This window comes from Rhineura floridana, chromosome 5 (genome assembly GCF_030035675.1).
Source record: "Rhineura floridana isolate rRhiFlo1 chromosome 5, rRhiFlo1.hap2, whole genome shotgun sequence".
NCBI classification, from domain to species: domain Eukaryota; kingdom Metazoa; phylum Chordata; class Lepidosauria; order Squamata; family Rhineuridae; genus Rhineura; species Rhineura floridana.
The window spans coordinates 169,482,230-169,501,448 of record NC_084484.1 but is presented as its reverse complement, the minus strand read 5'-3'; the positions used below and the strand labels follow the sequence as shown (position 1 = coordinate 169,501,448).

The following is a 19,219-nucleotide window of genomic DNA, read 5'->3' as shown; positions in this document are numbered from 1 at the left end:
TTAAGGTGTTGGACTACAACCTGGGAGACCAGGGTTCGAATCTCCACACAGCCATGAAGCTCCCTGGGTGACCTTGGGCCAGTCACTGCCTATCGGCCTCAGAGGGAGGCAATGGTAAGCCACCTCTGAATACCGCTTACCATGAAAACCCTATTCATAGACTCGCCATAAGTCAGAATCGACTTGAAGGCAGTCCATTTCATAAAGACATCAGTCTCCTCTGACCTTCTTTCCAAAGAAACCGAACCCTGGGTAAGCACAAGGACCCCCAGAGATATCTCACCGCTTGGAGATTGGGGTGGCACCCAAACATTGTGAAGCTTACTTTGACTCAGGTAATACCACAGAACTCTGAAAGCAATAAGAGGCTACATTTCAGGTCTGAGAAGGGGAAATCCAGCACACAACCTCTTCTGTAGTTCCATGGTTTCTCTTGAGAAAGATAAGGCTTGGCAGATGGGAGGGGAAATCCTCCCCCAACAGTCTTAATGAGTATAACAAAGTAGGAGAAGAAAGAGGAGAAGCAGCAGCAACAGCAGCTTTTTTTGTTTTGCAAAAAAACTGGGGAGCTGTTATTTGTTCCACCCAGATCCCAAAGTCCTTGATGGTCATCATCAGAACTTTAGAAGAGATCTGATCTAGAACAGCATTCTGTTATCACATTGGCCAGCCACATGCCTATGGAAAGCCTGCAAACGGAACATGGCTGCAACACCCCTCCCAAAATTATCAGGCTCCTTCCAAAACTATCAAGATTCTCATCTTGAACAATAAATTTTGATAGTCTCATGAACCCAATGTAACTTTTTGCACGTACTGTGCCCCTAATCCTGCCACCATTTTCATTTTAATAGAATTCTGTCCTTAATGGCAGTTTTCAAATATGTAAATATAAACTCCAGACTACACATTATGTTAATTGCATGCTGACGTATATCTGAAAGACCTCCTCCTTCCCTGCAGACCTTCTTGGATGTTAAGACTCTTGGTAGTTCCACTGCCCTCAGAAGTTCAGGGGGTGACAGCCTGGAAGAATGCATTCCCTGCAGCAGCTCTTAGGTTGTGAAATTCCCTCCCCACAGAAGTGCATGTAGCATTTCCATTATATAGTTTCTTATGTATGTTCAAAACATTTCTTTTACTCTGGCCTTTGACACCTGAGATATGTGTTTTGAGGACCCACCTTAGTCCTGTGGCTGTAATTTGTTTTAACTATTTTTAATACTGAATTTTAAATTGTTGTAACCCACCCTGGGACCAGCTGGTAAAGGGTGGATAGCAATAATAATGATAATAATAATAATAATAACAATTTAGCATGTCTGCTTGTTGTCTGTTTAAATAGTTGCCACTGAGGGGCCACTTAGAATCAGGACTGTGGTGTGCCCCTCCCATGTTGTGATCAGCAAAAATACCTTGAACCTGCTATTGTCACCAGGCTAGGTATGGGATTAAGCTAGTTAAACCTGCTCTCTAATTTTGAAGAATAATTAAAGCTACCCAACACAAGATGGCACTAAATGCAAAACAGTTCATACAAACATTGGGCAAGAAATCCCTTTACATGGTAGTACAAAGCAACTATCTAGACAATCTGTGTTTAATGGTGCAGTTAATTAACACCACGAGCTATATGGAAGCTCAGCCTTGTTCATCCTTAACCATTTAGTTCTAATAACTGGCAGTTCTTTAAAAAATAGATGGCTAATTAGAATGTTTAAGCTTAACTGCCTTTGCCAATTATACCTTCAGTACTAAAGAAGAAATAAAGTGTTCCTGACATTCATTTCCTTTTCAGTTTGCCAAACTGACACAAAGCTATGAAAAGCTACAGCTGCACCAATTAAAACAAAAAAAACCTCACAGTTTGGAGAAATGTACAGAAAATCAAGAGGCACCTTTTCAACTGAGCAGTTTAAATCAGAAATTAGAGGTAAGTGTATTTATCTGGAGCGCCTTCTCCCATATGATCCTCCCCCATGCTCTGAGATCATTCAAGGAGGCTTGCTCTGAGTGTCCTCAGGACTGCAAAGTATACCATCTGACCACAAGATCCAAGCCTTTCTCAGTTGTGTTGCCACCGCTACCACCACCACCACCTATGGGATAATCTGCCCATGGAAGCTTGCCTGGGCAGGTGTCTCTTTCCTTTTTGCAAAATGGTAAAGACGATGGTCTTTTGCAGAGCACTTGCCCATCTGGAGTTAAGAAGATTTTATAGGATTTTCTGAGTGAATCCTGCAATTTTTGTCTTTTTTTTTTGTGGTGTGAGCATTTTTCAGTGGGGCTGGTTAGATTGTTTTTGTCCTATGAGCATGTGGTTCTTGGCATATCTGTTGTGTTTTATAAGCAGTTTTGGGGGATTCTAGCTAAAAAGTGGGATATAAGTGTACTAAATAAATTATTGTGAAGATTAGGGATTTAAATGTGTTTTGTTGTATAGTTTCACCTGGTGCTTTGATTGTAAGCCATTATGAAGGGCTTGTGGAGCATGCTTTAAAAATCACTGATTATATTAGTGGCCACCCTGTACCACAAACAACTAATTTTTGCCATATCTGTGTGCCTGGTTATGACACGGTATAAGATCAGTACTCCTGCCTACCTGTCCACTCTGTTTTGTTGACTGATATCTTGCTAAATGGTCTAGAGACAAAATCCACAGCAAGATATTGGGAGGAACAGGAATAGGGCCTGCCTGCATACTGCAGTGTACACTAGAGCAACACTTTGGCTTGACTTCAGATACACTTGCCAGGGAGCACAACATGTGTCACCTACGCTGATAGCAACCTGTGTTCCTGTGCACCTGGTACAGTAGAATCTTCTTATAACCCCAGGGGTCAGGGGACAAAGGATGCACCCACATTATAGGGTTTCCATGTTATAATGAAAACTGGTACTGTATGCAGCATTGCACTCAGGGACATCGTCATACCTACAGTATATCCTAATCCACAGTATAGCAAACTGTATTTAATTTAAAATGGCCCATAACATGATTGTTAATCACAATAATGTAATACAGGGGTGGGGAACCTTCAGCCCATGGACCTAATTCGGCTCCCCTGGCCTCCCATTTGGCTCATGAGTTCGTTTCGGGCAAGTTTTGCCCACCTGCTCTACACCTGATATTTGGGAAGCCCCAAGTCTAGGGCTCGCAAAGCCTTTGCACAGTGCTTCCAAAGCACCTGACAGCCAACTGATGGTTGGGCATTTGGGAAGCGCTGTGCAAGAGACTTTGGCAGGTGTCAACCCCTAATGTCACTCTGATTGACTGGGTTGTTTCCGCCCACCTGTAAAAGTTGGCCTGTGCAGGTGGGAGGAGAAAAGGATTTGGCCCACCAGGCTGTTGAACCAATAGTTTAAAGAGGGTTGAAAATGCCTTCAGAGTAGCATCACTTCTGCATCATACACACACACATTATTTTCATCCCACTATCTCCTCTTCTCAAACAGATTTTTTGCAGGTTTTAAAAATCATACAAAAAGCTGACTACCATTTTTTATTGGGAGCAAAAGTTCAATCAGTGTGCATACCACAAGTAATGAACTTTCACTCTCTGGAAAAAAAAATCATCACCTTTCTCCAACTGTAATTTGTCACAGCAGGCTATAAATGCCCTGGCTGTAAAGAATTGGTTGATGTACAGTATGTGTTCTTCAGATACAAAAGAATTTTTACTGGCTATAGCCAAGATTCTAAGCTCACAAATTGATGAGTGTGTGCATTAGCATTTAATTGCCGATCTACTATTAGATCTATCCCTGGATATGTCCTTGCTGTGGTAGAATCTGCAGTTTGCCAGCAGAAATTCATTGCTGCCCCCCTCTTCCCGGGGGGCTGCTTCAAAAAGACAATGGTTTTGGAACAGAGCACAGCTATTTCTATTCTCCTGGGCCAAAACAGTTGAGTAAAGTGACCTTTTCAAAGGCAGCTTTGTCCTTTCTTCAGTGCAGGGAATAGAGAATATATTTTCTTCTTAGTCTGAAAACAAAGCAGAGAAGAGAACCAGTTGTTTACTCCCCTCTGAAGCCACCATGGAAAAGTAGAGAAGAGAGAACTTTGCTACAGGAGTTAATGTGGGAACACGCTACTGCTGTTTGCAAACATATGTTCACTAGTCCTCCAAGTTCCATGGGATTTCCTCCTAAATAAGTGCCCACACTAACATGAGAACATAAGAGCCCTGCTAGACCAGACCAAGACTCCGTTTGCCCTATACACTTAAAACAGTATCTTACCATTTTAAATACGTTTGTTGTTGTTATATACCTTCAAGTCGATTACAATTTATGACAAACCTATGAATCAGCAGCTTCCAGTAGCATCTGCTATAAACCACCCTGTTCAGATCTTGTAAGTCCAGGTCTGGGGCTTCCTTTATGGAATCAATCCACCTGTTGTTTGGTCTTCCTTTCCCAGCATTATTGTCTTTTTCAGTGAATCATTGTCAACTTTAAAGTTACATAGATCTTCTGTTGTCATTACTTTAGTCTTCTTGACGTTCAGCTGTAGTCCTGCTTTTGCGCTTCCCTCTTTAACTTTCATCAGCATTCATTTAAAATCATTACTGGTTTCTGCTAGTAGTATGGTATCATCCGCATATCTTAAATGATTGATATTTCTCCCTCAAATTTTCACACCTCCATCTTGGTCTAATCCCGCTTTCCTTGTGATATGTTCTGCTTTTCTGTTGTTATGTGATTTCAAGTCGATTACTACTTAACAGCAACCCTATGAATCAGCGACCTCCAGTAGCATCTGTTATAAACCACCCTGTTCAGATCTTGTAAGTTCAGGTCTGTGGTTTCATCAATCCATCTCTTGTTTGGTTTTTCCCTTTTTCTACTCCCTTCTGTTTTTCCCAGCATTATTGTCTTTTCTAGTGAATCATGCCTTTTCATGATGTGTCCAAAGTAGGATAACCTCAGTTTCATCATATTAGCTTATAGTGATAGTTCTGGTTTAATTTGTTCTAACACCCAATTATTTGACTGTTTTGCAATCCATGGTATGAGCAAATCTCTCCTCCAATACCACATTTCATATGAGTTCATTTTTCTCTTATCCGCTTTTTTCACTGTCCAACTTTCACATCCATACATAGAGATTACGATGGTCTGAGTGATCCTGACTTTAGTGTTCAGTGATATATCTTTGCATTTGGGGACCTTTTCTAGTTCTCTCATAGCTGCTCTCCCCAGTCCTAGCCTTCTTCTGATTTCTTGACTATTGTCTCCATTTTGGTTGATTTCTGTGCCAAGGTATTGATAATCCTTGACAAGTTCAATGTCCTTGTTGTCAACTTTAAAGTTACATAAATCTTCTGTTGTCATTACTTTAGTCTTTTTGACATTCAGCTGTAGTCTGCTTTTGTGCTTTCCTCTTTAACTTTCATCAGCATTCGTTTCAAATCATTACTGGTTTCTGCTACTAGTATGGTATCGTCTGAATATCTTAAATTATTGATATTTCTTCCTCAAATTTTCACACCTCCATCATCTTGGTCCAATCCCGCTTTCCGTATGACATGTTCTGTGTATAGATTAAACAGATAGAGTGATAAAATACACCCCTGCCTCACACCCTTTCCAATTGGGAACCAATCGGTTTCTCCATATTCTGTCCTTACAGTAGCCTCTTGTCCAGAGTATAAGTTGTGCATCAGAACAGTCAGATGCTGTGGCACCCCCATTTCTTTTAAAGCATTCCATAGTTTTTCATGATCTACACAGTCAAAGGCTTTGCTGTAATCTATAAAGCACAGGGTGATTTTCTTCTGAAATTCCTTGGTCCGTTCCATTATCCAACGTATGTTTGCGATATGATCTCTGGTAGCTCTTCCCTTTCTAAATCCAGCTTGGACATCTGGCACTTCTCACTCCATATATGGTAAGAGCCTTTGTTGTAGAATCTTGAGCATTACTTTACTTGCATGGGATATTAAGGCAATAGTTTGATAATTACTGCATTCCCTGGATGCCCTTTCTTTGGAATTGGGATGTATATTGAACGCTTCCTGTCTGTGGGCCATTGTTTTCTCTTCCATATTTGTTGACAAATTTTTGTCAAAATTTGGACAGATTCAGTCGTAGTAGCTTGTAGCAACTCTATTGGTATGCCATCTGTTCCTGGTGATTTGTTTCTTCCAAGTATTTTAAGAGCAACTTTCACCTCAAATTCTAAAATTTCTGGTTCTTCATCATACGGGTTCCTCCCTGAATGAATCTGTCATTCTTGTATCTCTTTTATCGAGTTCTTCAGTGTATTGCTTCCATCTTCCTTTTATTTTATCTCAGTTAGTCAGTGTGCTCCCCTGTTGATTATTCAACATCCCTACTCTTGGTTTAAATTTCCCTTTCATTTCTCTAATCTTTTGAAATAGGGCTCTTGTTCTACCCTTTTTGTTGTCTTCTATTTCTATACAATAACTATTGTAATAGTTCTCTTTGTCCCTACGTAGTAGTTGCTGTATAGTTGCATTTAGGGTTCTGATTGTTTTTCTCTCTCCTTTTGCTGTTGCTTCCCTTCTCTCCTTAACCATTTTAAGAGTTTCTTCAGTCATCCATTGAGATCTTTCTCTCTTTTTAACTAGAGGTATTGTCTTTTTGCATTTTTCCCTGATAATGTCTCAGACTTCACTCCATAGTTCTTCTGGTTGTCTATCAACTAAGCTTAAAGCCTTAAATCTTTTCCTTATTTGATCTTTATAACCTTCTGGGATATTTAAATTGTATTTTGGCATTATGATTGCTTTGTTGTTGTTCTTCTTTAGCTTTACTCTGATTTTCGATATGACCAATTCGTGATCTGTACCGCAGTCTGCTCCTGGTCTTGTTTTTGCAGAAAGTATGGAACTTCTTCATCTTCTGCTACCAATTATATATAATCAATTTGATTCTGATATTGACCATTTGGTGATGTCCACATGTACACCATGGTTTCCCCCAAAGAATCCTGGGAACTGTAGTTTGTTAAGGGTGCTGAGACCCCCTATCCCCTCACAGAGCTACAATTCCCAGAGGTTTTTTTAACAATCCTGCTTCCTGGGGAACTCTGGGAATTGCAGTTCTATGAGAGGAATAGAGATTCTCATAAGAACTCTCAGCACCCTTAACAAACCGTCGCTCTCGGGATTCTCTGAGGAAGCCAAGACATAATGCTGCTTTAAATATACAGTGCAGGTGGAGCCCGAAGGTTCATCTAGTCTTTTTCCAACAGTGGCTAGCCAGATGCATCTGCCTATAAGCAGGATGTGAGAGCAGTGGTCTTCCACTGTTTGTTCCCAGCAATTGATACTCAAATTAAACGAACATGGAGGTTTCCTGTAGCTATGATGGCTAATAACTGTTGATAGACCTAGCCTATATATATATAGAAGGATCAGTGAACTTAAAGAACACCTTCTTCGAAGAGGATATTCTCCACATGTTATGAATTGCAACATCCACCAAGCCTCCATTCTGTCCAGAGAAAACCTCCTCCATCATACTGAGGTGTCAAAGAGCAGTGAGCAACGGATTCCATTTGTGGTAGATTTCCATCCAGCATCTCCTAACTATCACCAAGCAATCAAGGAGAGATACCCATTGCTGGCAAACTCTGAACATCTTACCAGAGCCATCAGCAGGCCTCCTGTTATAGCATTTCGCCAACCTCCTAATTTGCGCAGACTGTTGGTGAGAGCTGTGCTTAAGCCAACTATCACCAATCCAGGGTCTCATCCTTGTCACTCCAAACGCTGTATCACCTGTGTGTACCTCAGGGAGACAGCCATTTTTACAAGCACTAGGACAGGCAGGACATACTACATCGAACAGAACATCACCTGCAGGTCCTGCAATATAGTTTACATCATCGAGTGCAAAAGACCAGGATGTCATATCCAATACGTAGGAAAGACCACAACTGACCTACGCACGCGCTTCAGGAACCACAAGTCAGCAATTTTGACAAAAAAAGTGGAGCAACCAGTTGCAAAGCATTTTAACATCGAGGGTCACAGCCTGTTGGACTTTTCCATTACAGCGATAGAGATGCCAGCAGATCCAGCAGCATTGACCAAAAGGGAGAACTTTTGGATTTACTCTCTGGACACATTGGCACCATATGGCCTGAACCTGGAGGACAGTACCACCACTACTTAGCTTCTGCAAGTGAAGCCCCTCTGAGCATTCCATCCTCAGAGCTCTATAACTGCCACCTTGGTAACAGCATTTGTATGTTGGCAGCTAATGAAGGCGGAAGCTGAAACGTTTTGTTAATATAATAAAAACCTCTGTTTGGTTAATCACAATTACGTTTATATATATTTGTATGGGGCTCCCAATAGACTACCATCCAGATCAGAGGTGGGCCCAAGGGCTGCATTTCCTTCTCACCAACCTTCCAGGGGCCACAAGCCAGTGGTGGGCAGGGCCAGAGACAAAAGTGAGTAGAACAGTGAATGTAAATTTAACCTTTGTACACTAATTTTTATACATGCCCACACACTCCTCTCTATCTTCATCCAGGCAAGCAAAAGGCATGATCAGAATTCAAGGATATATTCTAACCAGGCAAAAACACTCAAGGAGGGTGTGAAATTAAGGCCAGTGAATGGTGTAGCCTAGGGAGAGTCCCAAGGGCCAGACAGAGACCTGGAGGGCTGCATTTGGCTTCTGGGCCTAAAGTTCCCCACCCTCATCCAGATTACTGATCAGGTCCACAGTCAGCACTGGGTGTTCCTGGGCCATTCATGAACCAATGGGTCTGGAGGCTGCATATTGATGTTACAGCAGTGTCCAGCTGCCCTGTGAGATCCACGCCATGAACCTAAGTGAAAGTAATGTCAGTCCAGCATCATTGCTCAGGGCTTATTTGTATGAGATGTAAGAAAGGATGGATGGGCCAGCCTATTTCATGCTGCTTTTGCGCTTCTCATCCGAATGATGTGTGGATATTTTAGGAATTCCTAAAACATCCTCATGGCTCTATGGTGGTGGAGGGAATTCTGTACTTATAAGGTGACTTGAGGGCTGCCTTTTTTTCTTTCTCTTTTTTTAAGCCTTCTAACATTGCTTGGGATTGTACGGGGGGGAAATATGACTGCCCCAATGCAATTCCCCAGGAACTGACTGCACGTTATGTCATATAGTCACTTTCCTGGAGCACTTCAAAAGAGATTTTGAAGGCACATACTACTTAGCTGCTCCATGCAACTTTGGAATTTTTTTGAAAGAAGACGGGCAGACCTCAGATCACCTCGTAAGTAAGTGCTATATTGTTGTTGTTGTCGGACCCATGCACTCACTGATTAGTTCATGGGCGTGCTGGCTGTTCCACATACCTGTATTCCAATCCATGCACAGGCCCAGGACAGCAAACCAAACTCCTTTCCCATCCCTAGATATGAGAAGGACTGTGTTGGTGCCGGACTATGGGCTTGAATGACTCATCAGCTTGGAATTGGGAGTAAAGGGTAAGGAGCAATCAGGATCAGAAAGCAGGGTTGGTAAAACACACCAAAAACCAGGAACATAAGCTGTCTTTAAGCAAAGCTCCACTGAGACAGAAAGCCCTCTTTATACTTCTTCCTGCGAATGCCCAGCCTGGGTGGAGTCAGTCTGGGAAGGTCCTCCCTGAGAAGCTGTAGTGATGCTGCTCACTGCTTAGGTGTCAGTAGTTCCTGACACTTTACTGAGAGGCTGTAGTGATGTAGTTTGCCACATGGGGGCATCTATTGGCAGTTCCTGACAGGCTGAGCCAAAAATAATTTTCTGCCAATTTGTTATTTATTTATTGTTCATCCTTTTTCTGACTCTGATACTTGCGAATGTTTAGCAAAATGGCCTCCACCAATGTGAATTTTGGACGTGACAGATGCAGTATTAATATTGTTTAATATTACTCTAATATTATTGAAGGAAACGATGAGCTTCGCCCCTACTCCTTCCAGTTCTCCTCTCTTAGCCTGTTGCTTCCATGAACAAGTTTGTGGGAAGGGGCTTAGCTCAGTGGTAGAGCATCTGCCTCACACGCAGAAGGCCCCAAGTTCAATCCTTGGCATCCCCAGGTAGGTTTGGGAAAGAACCCTGCCTGGAACCCTGGAAGCCGCTGCCAATCAGTGCAGACAACACTGCACTAGATGGACCAATGGTCTGATTCAGTATAAGGCAGCTTCTTAGGTGAGCCCCCAATATGAACTTAACAGTAGAATTTTATGTATTAAGTGACCCATACATTCTCAGAAGACAGTTTTATTTTTTTTTAATGGAGAATGTTACCTTCCCCCCCCCAAAAAAAAATCATTGAAATTCAACTACCCCATTTCAATGCCCTCAACTAGTATGGAAAATTGTGGGGCACATGAAAAGCACCTGTCCCAGGTAGCTCAAAATCAGCTTTAAAAGGTTCTTGGGGAAGGGGCCACAGTTCAGTTGTAGAACACATTTTTTGGCATGCAAAGCATTTTGAGCACTTAAATGCTAAAAATTATTAATGGTAGTTGAAGTGCTTTGCACCTTGCAAGTACTATCTAAATAATTGCTAACAGCATGTAATGCAAGAACTTTAAGTGCTTCCAACATTTTACTTGAATAACAATGTATATTGACCTATTTATTTATAATGTGCTTTTTAAGTTCTCATCTTATACTCTTATGCCCCCCTGACTTGTCTCTTACTGTGAGGAATAAATAGATATAGTTGTTAATTACCAAATTGTCTTTATACTTGAAACGGCAATATTCATTCTTTTCAGGTTGTTTATGGAGACCATAAAGAGTCCGTGATGTCATTAATTACTTTTGTATTGCTTTTTCTTTTTCTTCTTTTTTTTTAGGAATTTAGAGCAAAATCAAGAGAGTGGGATAAACAAGAAACACTGTATCAAAACCATCTAGTTTCATTAGATGCTCAGCGAAAAGTATTGACTGAGAAATGTAATCTGTTTCAGGTACTGTTGTTTCTGTTTTCAAAGAGAAATTGTGGCTAAATGTAACAGTGAGGTCTGGATAAATACTTAACTAAAATCAGACATTTTCAAACATGACTATGTGGATATCATTGCAGATCAGGCTTGCAATGTTTTCAAATTTGCTATCATTAAATGATTTTCTTATATAAAGAGACAAAACGTCTATATGCTAGATAAAAATGTACGTGTCTCAATCTCCAATGTGAGAGAAGTGGGCCTGGAGAGCTTCCTACGCTCACTAGTGGTTCTATAACCAGGGGAACCAATTAGGTGTGGGGAGGGATATCTGATTATTCTTTCAGGAACGCATCTATTTCGCTGGTTCTACAATCTGAGGGCTGAACTACAGGTGACCTAGGAAATTTGTGATCAGATCTCCTAATGTTTTTTCAAAGTACATGTATTATTCCCCTCTGTAGCTAATAGCAGCTTCAGGAGCACTACCATTAGAAAGGACCAGAATGGGGTGGGATTATAGCAGCAAGGTGGAGGGAAGCCCTGGATTTGCAGCACCAGGCACAAGGGTGCGCACATTTGCACCAATTGCCCCTGTCCCACCCTGGTCCTGGAGATCCTGATGAGCTGTTTTATTTATTGCTTATTATTATTATTACTTGAATTTATATGCCACTTTTCCATACAAATATGCTCAAAGTGGCTTACAAAAATGCAAATGACGACATCAATAGCAATCAATTCAGAAACGTAACAATTGTTTCAAATCATTTCAAAACATAACAATCCAACAATAACTCCAATTGGTTACCTAAACATTATCGCATTTAAAGTCGTCATAAAACAAGTTATCAATCAATTAAAATATATCGAATTAATAACATAACATTTCAATATTAATAATATAACATTCCAATACAAAAGCATAAGAAAACAGTTTTTGTCACTCTAGCATTAATGTTAAGAGTCTCTGTTGATGGTTGCTGTTGTAATATGAAGACTCCATATTCAGAGGCAGACTAACTTACGCTTTTACACTTATACGCTCAAAAGTATACCTTTTGCAGTGCAAGTGAAGACTGCAGTACATATTAATTTTAGGGGCAGAGCTGTAGCACAGTGGCAGAGTGCATGCATAAGGTCCTGGGTTCAATCCCCAGTATCTCCAGGTAGGGCTGGGGAAAACTTGTGCTCGAAACCCTGGAGGACAACTGGCAGGCTGTGTAGGTAATACTGAGCCAGATGGACCAATGGGCTGATTCAGCTTCCTAAATTAATTTGGGGGAGGGGTGGTCTTCAGAATTCTGGGAAACACTAGCATGCGTTCTGTGTAGATTATGGGGTAAGAGCATCAGATAAGAACAACTCATACAGAAATGCTCCTGGAACAATCTAAAATGTATTTAAAATTCCTATGAAACTCAGCCTCAATTAACCATCTCCCATTATTATTTTGGTGCTCCTGGTAAGGATTACTAAATTACAGAGTATTAAATTAGAAGAGCAAGCTTGAGAATAATGGACTAGGTCACTCTCATTTTCATATTTTAGCATGATTTAATGGAATCTGCCTTTGATGTGGATGTCCAGTGTTCTCAGAGAAGCATAATTACCATAGTAACGTCATTTTTGTGTCTGGTCCAGTGTGTTTCTGTCCCTCAAGGCACATAAGAAACTGTTGGTGAAATCAGTGGAACATATTAAAACAAAACAATGTACCAGGTGACAGAGACTTTATTTTTTTTTAGCAAAGTGATGCACCTGTGTTATGCTCTATATTTAACTGTACATCACTGTATGTTGCGGCATTTTTATTAGCATGTTCTTGCTACTTGATATTGACTTTGCTTGCCTCCTCAAAACAGGCAGCAGCCGCAGGTGTGAATGTGTTTTGAGCATGCAGCTAGATATGAAGGCAGCACAATCCAGCTCTTATAGTGCAACTTGATACAAAAGTAGGGGGAGATTTCAAAGCACAGAAGCAGAGACCTAAAACTTTCTCCCCGTTCAATTTTTTTCTCCCCAAAACTGCTATCTATCCACATAGTTATAATCTGCACTTTCATAAGAATATATCAAGCCTGTATACAGCATAATAAAATCGGCAAGAGGCAACCATATAAACTTCATTTAAATAATCAAACATGAATAAATAGATTGGTTGAAAAGAGAAAAGTCGGTGGAAGGACTGTAGCTGAGTGGAAGAGCATTGGCCTTGCATGCAGAAAGTATCAGGTTCAGTCCCCAGCATCTCTAGGTAGGGTGGGAATGGCCCCTGTCTGAAGCCATGGGGAACCACTACCAGTCAGACTAGACCATAACGATCTAGATCGACCAGCGGTCCAACTTGATGTAAGGCAGCTTCCTATGTAATCCCTAGACACTGTTGTTCTGGGAGAAAATTAATGAGGTAGAAATAATTGTATAGGAAAAGTGCCATAAAAAAAATGGAAATGGACTGCCTTCAAGTCAGTCCTGACTTATGGCTACCCTATGAATAGGGATTTCATGGTAAGCGGTATTCAGAGAGGGTTTACCACTGCCTCCCTCTGAGGCTAGTCCTCCCTAGCTGTCTAGGGCCTGCTCAGCTTGCCACAGCTGCACTTGCCAGCCCCTTCCTTGTCCGCAGCTGCCAGCTGGGGGGCAACTGGGCTCCTTGGGACTATGCAGCTTGCCCACGGCTGCACGGGTGGCAGGGCACATACATAACCCCTGAGCCACTCACTGTGGGGGTGATCTTTAGCTGGCCCTTGACACCCAGGAGACACGAGTGGGGATTTCAACTCACAGACTCTGGATTCCCAGCCATGCTCTCCTCCCCACAGTGCTATACCAGCTGTGAAAAGCACCATACTGTGCTTCAAATATCCAGTGTCACTTCATACGGAATTGCCTGCAACAGAATGCTGGTGTGTGAATCTGTCTCTATCCCATGTAGTCTTCCCCATGTGGTTAGATGTTTGGAGACTGTTGGGCTTGTGGTAACAACTTTCACACAGCGGAGACCTGGGCTAGGCCTTAGGAGTGTGCATGTCTGGTAGTGAGCCTCTTGACAGAAGCTCGCATAAAAAAATATATATTCTCCAGTTCTCATAGAATTTCTGCTTCAGCATCTAAATTTATGCTCAGAAGCCTCTGCATGCAGACTCACAGAAGAGCAGACCCACCTCTACCCAAAGAAATGAATTTCATGCAGCCTGTTTGCTTGTTTTACCAGAAACAAGCACAGAATTGTCAAATCCAGATACGCTGTCAAAAGCTAAAACAAGAAGCGGGTACCTGCAGCCAGTGCAAAACCGAGCACCTCGGCGTTCAGCACAGTGTTTTCACTGAGCCCACTGACAGGAATGAATTCTTTATGGAAAAACTGAAGTCAACTGTGAGCGAAATAGCAGTGAGCAGGAACAGACTGCAAGAGGAAAACCTAAAGCTTCAGCAGGAAGTTAAAATGTACCAAAGAAAGTGCCAGGTAAAGTCGGCAGTGACAATAGTTACTGTCCAGGGTTGCTTTTGAATATTTGGCATGAATGACCAGAGTGTGTTATGTGAGTAGGGATATGGGAAGCTGTCAATTTTGGTACCTCTCAGTTTCTCATTTTTTCAATCTTAAATTCAGTTTTTCACATTGTTTGCAATTTTTTTACATCATGAAAATTCATCAGCATTTTACTGTGAGTTTCTCCTAATATACACATATTTCTGTGCAATTTTGCCTTGCATGTGCATTTTTGCAAAGCGGTCTTCCCTAATGTAATGCATTTTGTATGCTGTTTTATTATTATTTATTGAATTTATATCCCACCCTTCCTTTCAAAGGAACCCTGAGTGGCAAACGTAACCAAAACCACTTAACAACAAAAATAAAAACATACCAAACCATTCCAAAGTACAATTTCAATTAAAAAGATTATAAAACACAGTTTAAAATATTATGCCGTTATGTGCTTATGCCCAGCTAAGGCTGATTCGCCAGCTACGGCTGTTCCTGGACCAGGATAGTGTGGCCTCAGTTGTCTATGCTCCAGTGACTTCCAGTCTGGACTACAGTATGTGGGGCTTCCCTTGAAGACAGTCCAGAGGCTGCAACCAGTACAGAATGCGGCTGCTAAGTGGTGCATCCCGATGGGACCATGTGTCACTGGTCCTGAAAGTGCTGCACTGCCTGCCAGTGAGCTACTGGGCCCAATTCAAGACATTAGTACTAGCATATAAAGCCCTAAATGGCTTGGGACCCAAGCATCTAAAAGAGCACCTTTCCCAGTATCAACCGTCTCAGACCCTACAATCGGCAGGCAAGTCCTTATTGATGGTGCTGCCATTGAGGAGTGAGAGGGCCTTTTCAGTGGTGGCTCCCCATTTGTGGAATGCCCTCCTCAGTGAGGTGTGTCTGTCTCCATCACGATTAACTTTCAGGAAGACTTTGAAAACATTCCTGTTTACCCAGGTGTTTGATACATATATACATAGGAAGGTGCCTTATACCGAATCGGTCCATCTAGCTCAGTATTGTCTACACTGACTGGCAGCAGCTCTCCAGGATTTCAAACAGCATTATCTCCTAGCCTACCCAGAGATGCTGGAAATTAAACCTGGGACCTTCTGCATGCAAGGCAGATGCTCTACCACTGAGCTATGGCCCTCCCCCTCAATTTGATGGCTAAAGGGGACTGTTCCTGGCAACCTGAAGATCACTGACGAAAGAATGTTTTTAAGCTGTGTTTTAGAATGTTTTTAACTGTTTTATACAATATTTTTAACTCTTTTAGAATGTTTTTGATTGTAATTGTGTTTTGGGATGTTTTTAACTGTTGTTAGTATGTTGTTTATTTCTTGTTAAATTGTTTATGTTTGCCATCCTCAACTCCTTTGGGAGAAAGGACGGAATATAAAATAAATAAATAAATAATAGTGCCTTTCCTTCAGAATAGGAAAGGTGATTGAATTATGTGTGTGCGGGAGGGGTGGTTAATTTTCACCTGTGTCAGCAAATTAGCTTGAACTGGCCTTGCTGATAATGTCTGTTCAGACATAGTTAGCCAACTTGGGATTGTACGTGGGGAGAGATGAGGAATGAGCCTCGGGCTCACATGCTCCCTCCCCATCCCCTCCGCTTCTCTCGCATTGGGCAGAAGTGGACAACCAAGCCAGGACATCTGACGTGTGCATGATTTCCCATGACCTTATGAGATGAACCTCCCTTTAAAGAGGCCTTTTCATTTCTCTAGGCAAGTCCAACATGGGGTAGAATCCCCTGATTGTTGCTTCTGGACTTATGCTTATTGTTGTTATTATTATCATCTTCATAATCATCATCTAAATTTATACCTCACACTTTCTTCCAAAGGGAGGCCAAGATGACAAACAAATGATAAGGCACTAAAAACACTTCCCTTATGTTTGGGTGGAGTTTGGTCTCCTATAATAAAAGCTCCATTGAAGCTTCTATGATAAAAGGGGTTGAATCATCTCTTTATTATTATTAAAGTCAGTGAATCATCTCTTTATTAATTTTCATGAAGGATGCATGGTCCAATCATTCAGTGTAGTTAATTCTCCCTTTCCCACTTCAGAGGGACAGCATTCCATCATTTTGAGAAAGATCTCCAAAAAGCCTCTCTGTTTCTCAAGACACTTGTTTTCAGTATTGTAGCAGATCGTTTTTGGAGTTGTGAGTCACCAACCATGACTATTTTAGAAGCTTTGAAAAGGTTGGCATTTCAGGTTGAAATGTAGTCAAATAAATGGAAGCAATAACTCCCACATTTATGCATTCTGAAGTTCTGGTGCTGAAATCTGCAACCTTTATCTGTCTCTTCTTGATGGATGGTATGGCTGTTGATGCCATGATAGTTCATTACTATGATATGGTATAGCTTGCATTGTGGTACCACTGTTTGGCACTTATCATAACAGTATAATATATACTGTAACTTCACATATAGTGAATGTATTTCTGTTTTGGGGATATCAACATTACAGACTTAAATTGGTTTAACAGTCATTCCCTTTTCCCAGACAACCTTGGGAATGTAAACCTGTGATAAATGTAAATGGACTGCCTTCAAGTCGATTCCAACTTATGGTGACCCTATAAATAGGGTTTTCATGAGGCTGAGAGGCAGTGACTGGCCCAAGGTCACCCAGTGAGCTTCATGGCTGTGTGGAGATTCGAACCCTGGTCTCCCAGGTCATAGTCCAACACCTTAACCACTACACCACACTGGCTCTCTAACAAGTAATTCTCCCCATCGGGGAATCAAACCCGGTCTCCCATGTGACAGGCGGGGATACTTATTTATTTATTTATTTATTGCACTTGTATACCACCCCATAGCCGAAGCTCTCTGGGCGGTTTACAGCAATCAAAAACATTAAAATAAATACACAATTTAAAAACATATTTTAAAAACAATTTAAAACACAATTTTAAAATTCAAAACAATATAAAAACAATATAAAAACAATTTAAAAAACACATGCTAAAATGCCTGGGAGAAGAGGAAAGTCTTGACCTGGCGCCGAAAAGATAACAGTGTTGGCGCCAGGCGCACTTTGTCAGAGAGATCATTCCAGAATTTGGGGGCCACCACTGAGAAGGCCCTCTCCCTTGTTGCCACCCTCCGAGCTTCCCTTGGGGTAGGCATTCGGAGGAGGTTGTTGTTGTTGTTGTTGTTGTTGTTGTTGTTATTATTACACTAGGGATATCTAGCAGGGAATTTTTATCCCTGCCAAGCTACAATTCCCAGGATTCTTTGGGGGAACCATGACAGTTAAACAAATTCAAAGCCAATATATGTTTTTAACGTAGATAGGTGGAGTTGTATGTTGTATGTAATAACTGAGATATAGTTTCTCCATGGAATGTCACCAGGTTCCAAGGCTAACTCTACCTTGGATCGTGGCTAATGTCTGTACATAGTAGTCTTATTCCCCAAAAAGTTTTCCTGTGATCATGACATAGAAGCAGTAGACCACCTGCTTTGCATGCAGAAAGTCCCAGTTCAATCTCCAGGTTCTCAAGGTAGAGTTAGGAGTGCCCTCTACCTGGAACCCTGGAGAGCCACTGCCAGTCAGTATAAACTATACTGATTCAGATAGACCAGTGGTCTAGAGGCACACTCAGTGGGATCAGCTTGAGTGTTTGTTTTTTTATTTGCTTCAAAGAGATTCGCAGCTGATAGGCAGATCAAAACATTGCCCCTCCAGGTGAGGTAAATGAAAACGCTTTGCTGTAGGCGATTTGTGTGCTCACAGCCTCAGTATAAGGCAGCTTTCTATGTCCCTAATAGCATGTTATTAAAAACCTAATAGCTCAATCCCATGTGAATTTACTGAGAAATAAGTCCCATTTTATTCAGTGGGATTTACAATCAAATGAGCGTACAAGGGGCTGCATACTCAATTGTTTTATTTCCAAGTGACTTCTGCAGAGAGAGGTTTTCAGGTGAAAAATCTGAAGGAAACAATCAAGAGGTGAAGAGTGGAATAAAATTTAAATCTTTTTTTTTAATAAAAGGAGTTTCTTAATTTCCATGGAATATCAGAATTAATGTGGACTCACTAGAGTTCTTAATACAACAGAACTATGTACTGTTAAGCTATCACTGGATAGCTACTGTGTTTTGAATGCATTGTTTGGATTTGTTTAGAATATTGAAGCGAGGCTTACGGAAGTGAAGAATGAACTGCAATCACGTGAGGATCTCTTGAATATGGTGGAACTGGAATGCCAGCAACTGCGTAATGAAGTAGCCAAAATTGAAGAGTATAAAAATAAGGAAGAAAATCAAGTGAAGTAGGTATTGGAAATGTAGCTCTGCACTGTGGGAGTTGATACACCAACCTATGCATGTTGATGTGGAAGTAAGTCCCACTGGGCGATATCCAACATTAGTCATGCTCAGAGTAGACCCATTGGAATTGATAGACTTGTCCATTGATTTCAGTGGGTTTGTTCAGAGTATAATTTAGATATCATTCTCTGTGCTATTTCTCCCAGGAAAGCGTGGAAGGCATTCTAGCCTTAGTTGCTTTTTCTATACATTAGGTAGATCCAAAGTGCAATCCAGAGAAATTTAAGTCATTAAATAAAAGCAACTGCATTTTACTTCAGTGCATTTTACTTTAAAACTGCATTTTAGTTTGTTTTATTAATTGATATTCTGGAATGGAATTTCAAATTATTTTCCACATTGGAAGTGATATTTCAAATTGTGTGAGGAGAGGCTATAATAGAATTAATGAAGCTGTGGACCTCCAGACGTCGTTAGACTTCAATTCCCATCAACCCCAGCTAGCATGGC

The 19,219-nt window shown here is 41.2% G+C and overlaps 1 protein-coding gene and 1 non-coding gene across 6 annotated transcripts in view; both read left to right on the top strand.

The window, feature by feature from the left end:
- Positions 1-19,219, top strand: part of DEUP1 (deuterosome assembly protein 1) — a 99,451-nt gene that overhangs the window by 38,943 nt on the left and 41,289 nt on the right. For 3 of the 5 annotated variants that reach the window (XM_061628846.1, XM_061628849.1, XM_061628845.1), the window contains 4 exons: positions 1,799-1,933; positions 10,827-10,940; positions 14,134-14,385; positions 18,566-18,711. In XM_061628846.1, the coding sequence (XP_061484830.1) occupies positions 1,799-1,933; positions 10,827-10,940; positions 14,134-14,385; positions 18,566-18,711 (647 nt within the window). The remainder of the gene's footprint in view (positions 1-1,798; positions 1,934-10,826; positions 10,941-14,133; positions 14,386-18,565; positions 18,712-19,219) is intronic. The other 2 variants (XM_061628848.1, XM_061628850.1) reach the window with 2 other exon arrangements.
- TRNAV-CAC (transfer RNA valine (anticodon CAC)) lies at positions 9,987-10,057 on the top strand. Its single transcript has one exon. It is a non-coding gene; the product is annotated as a tRNA-Val (tRNA).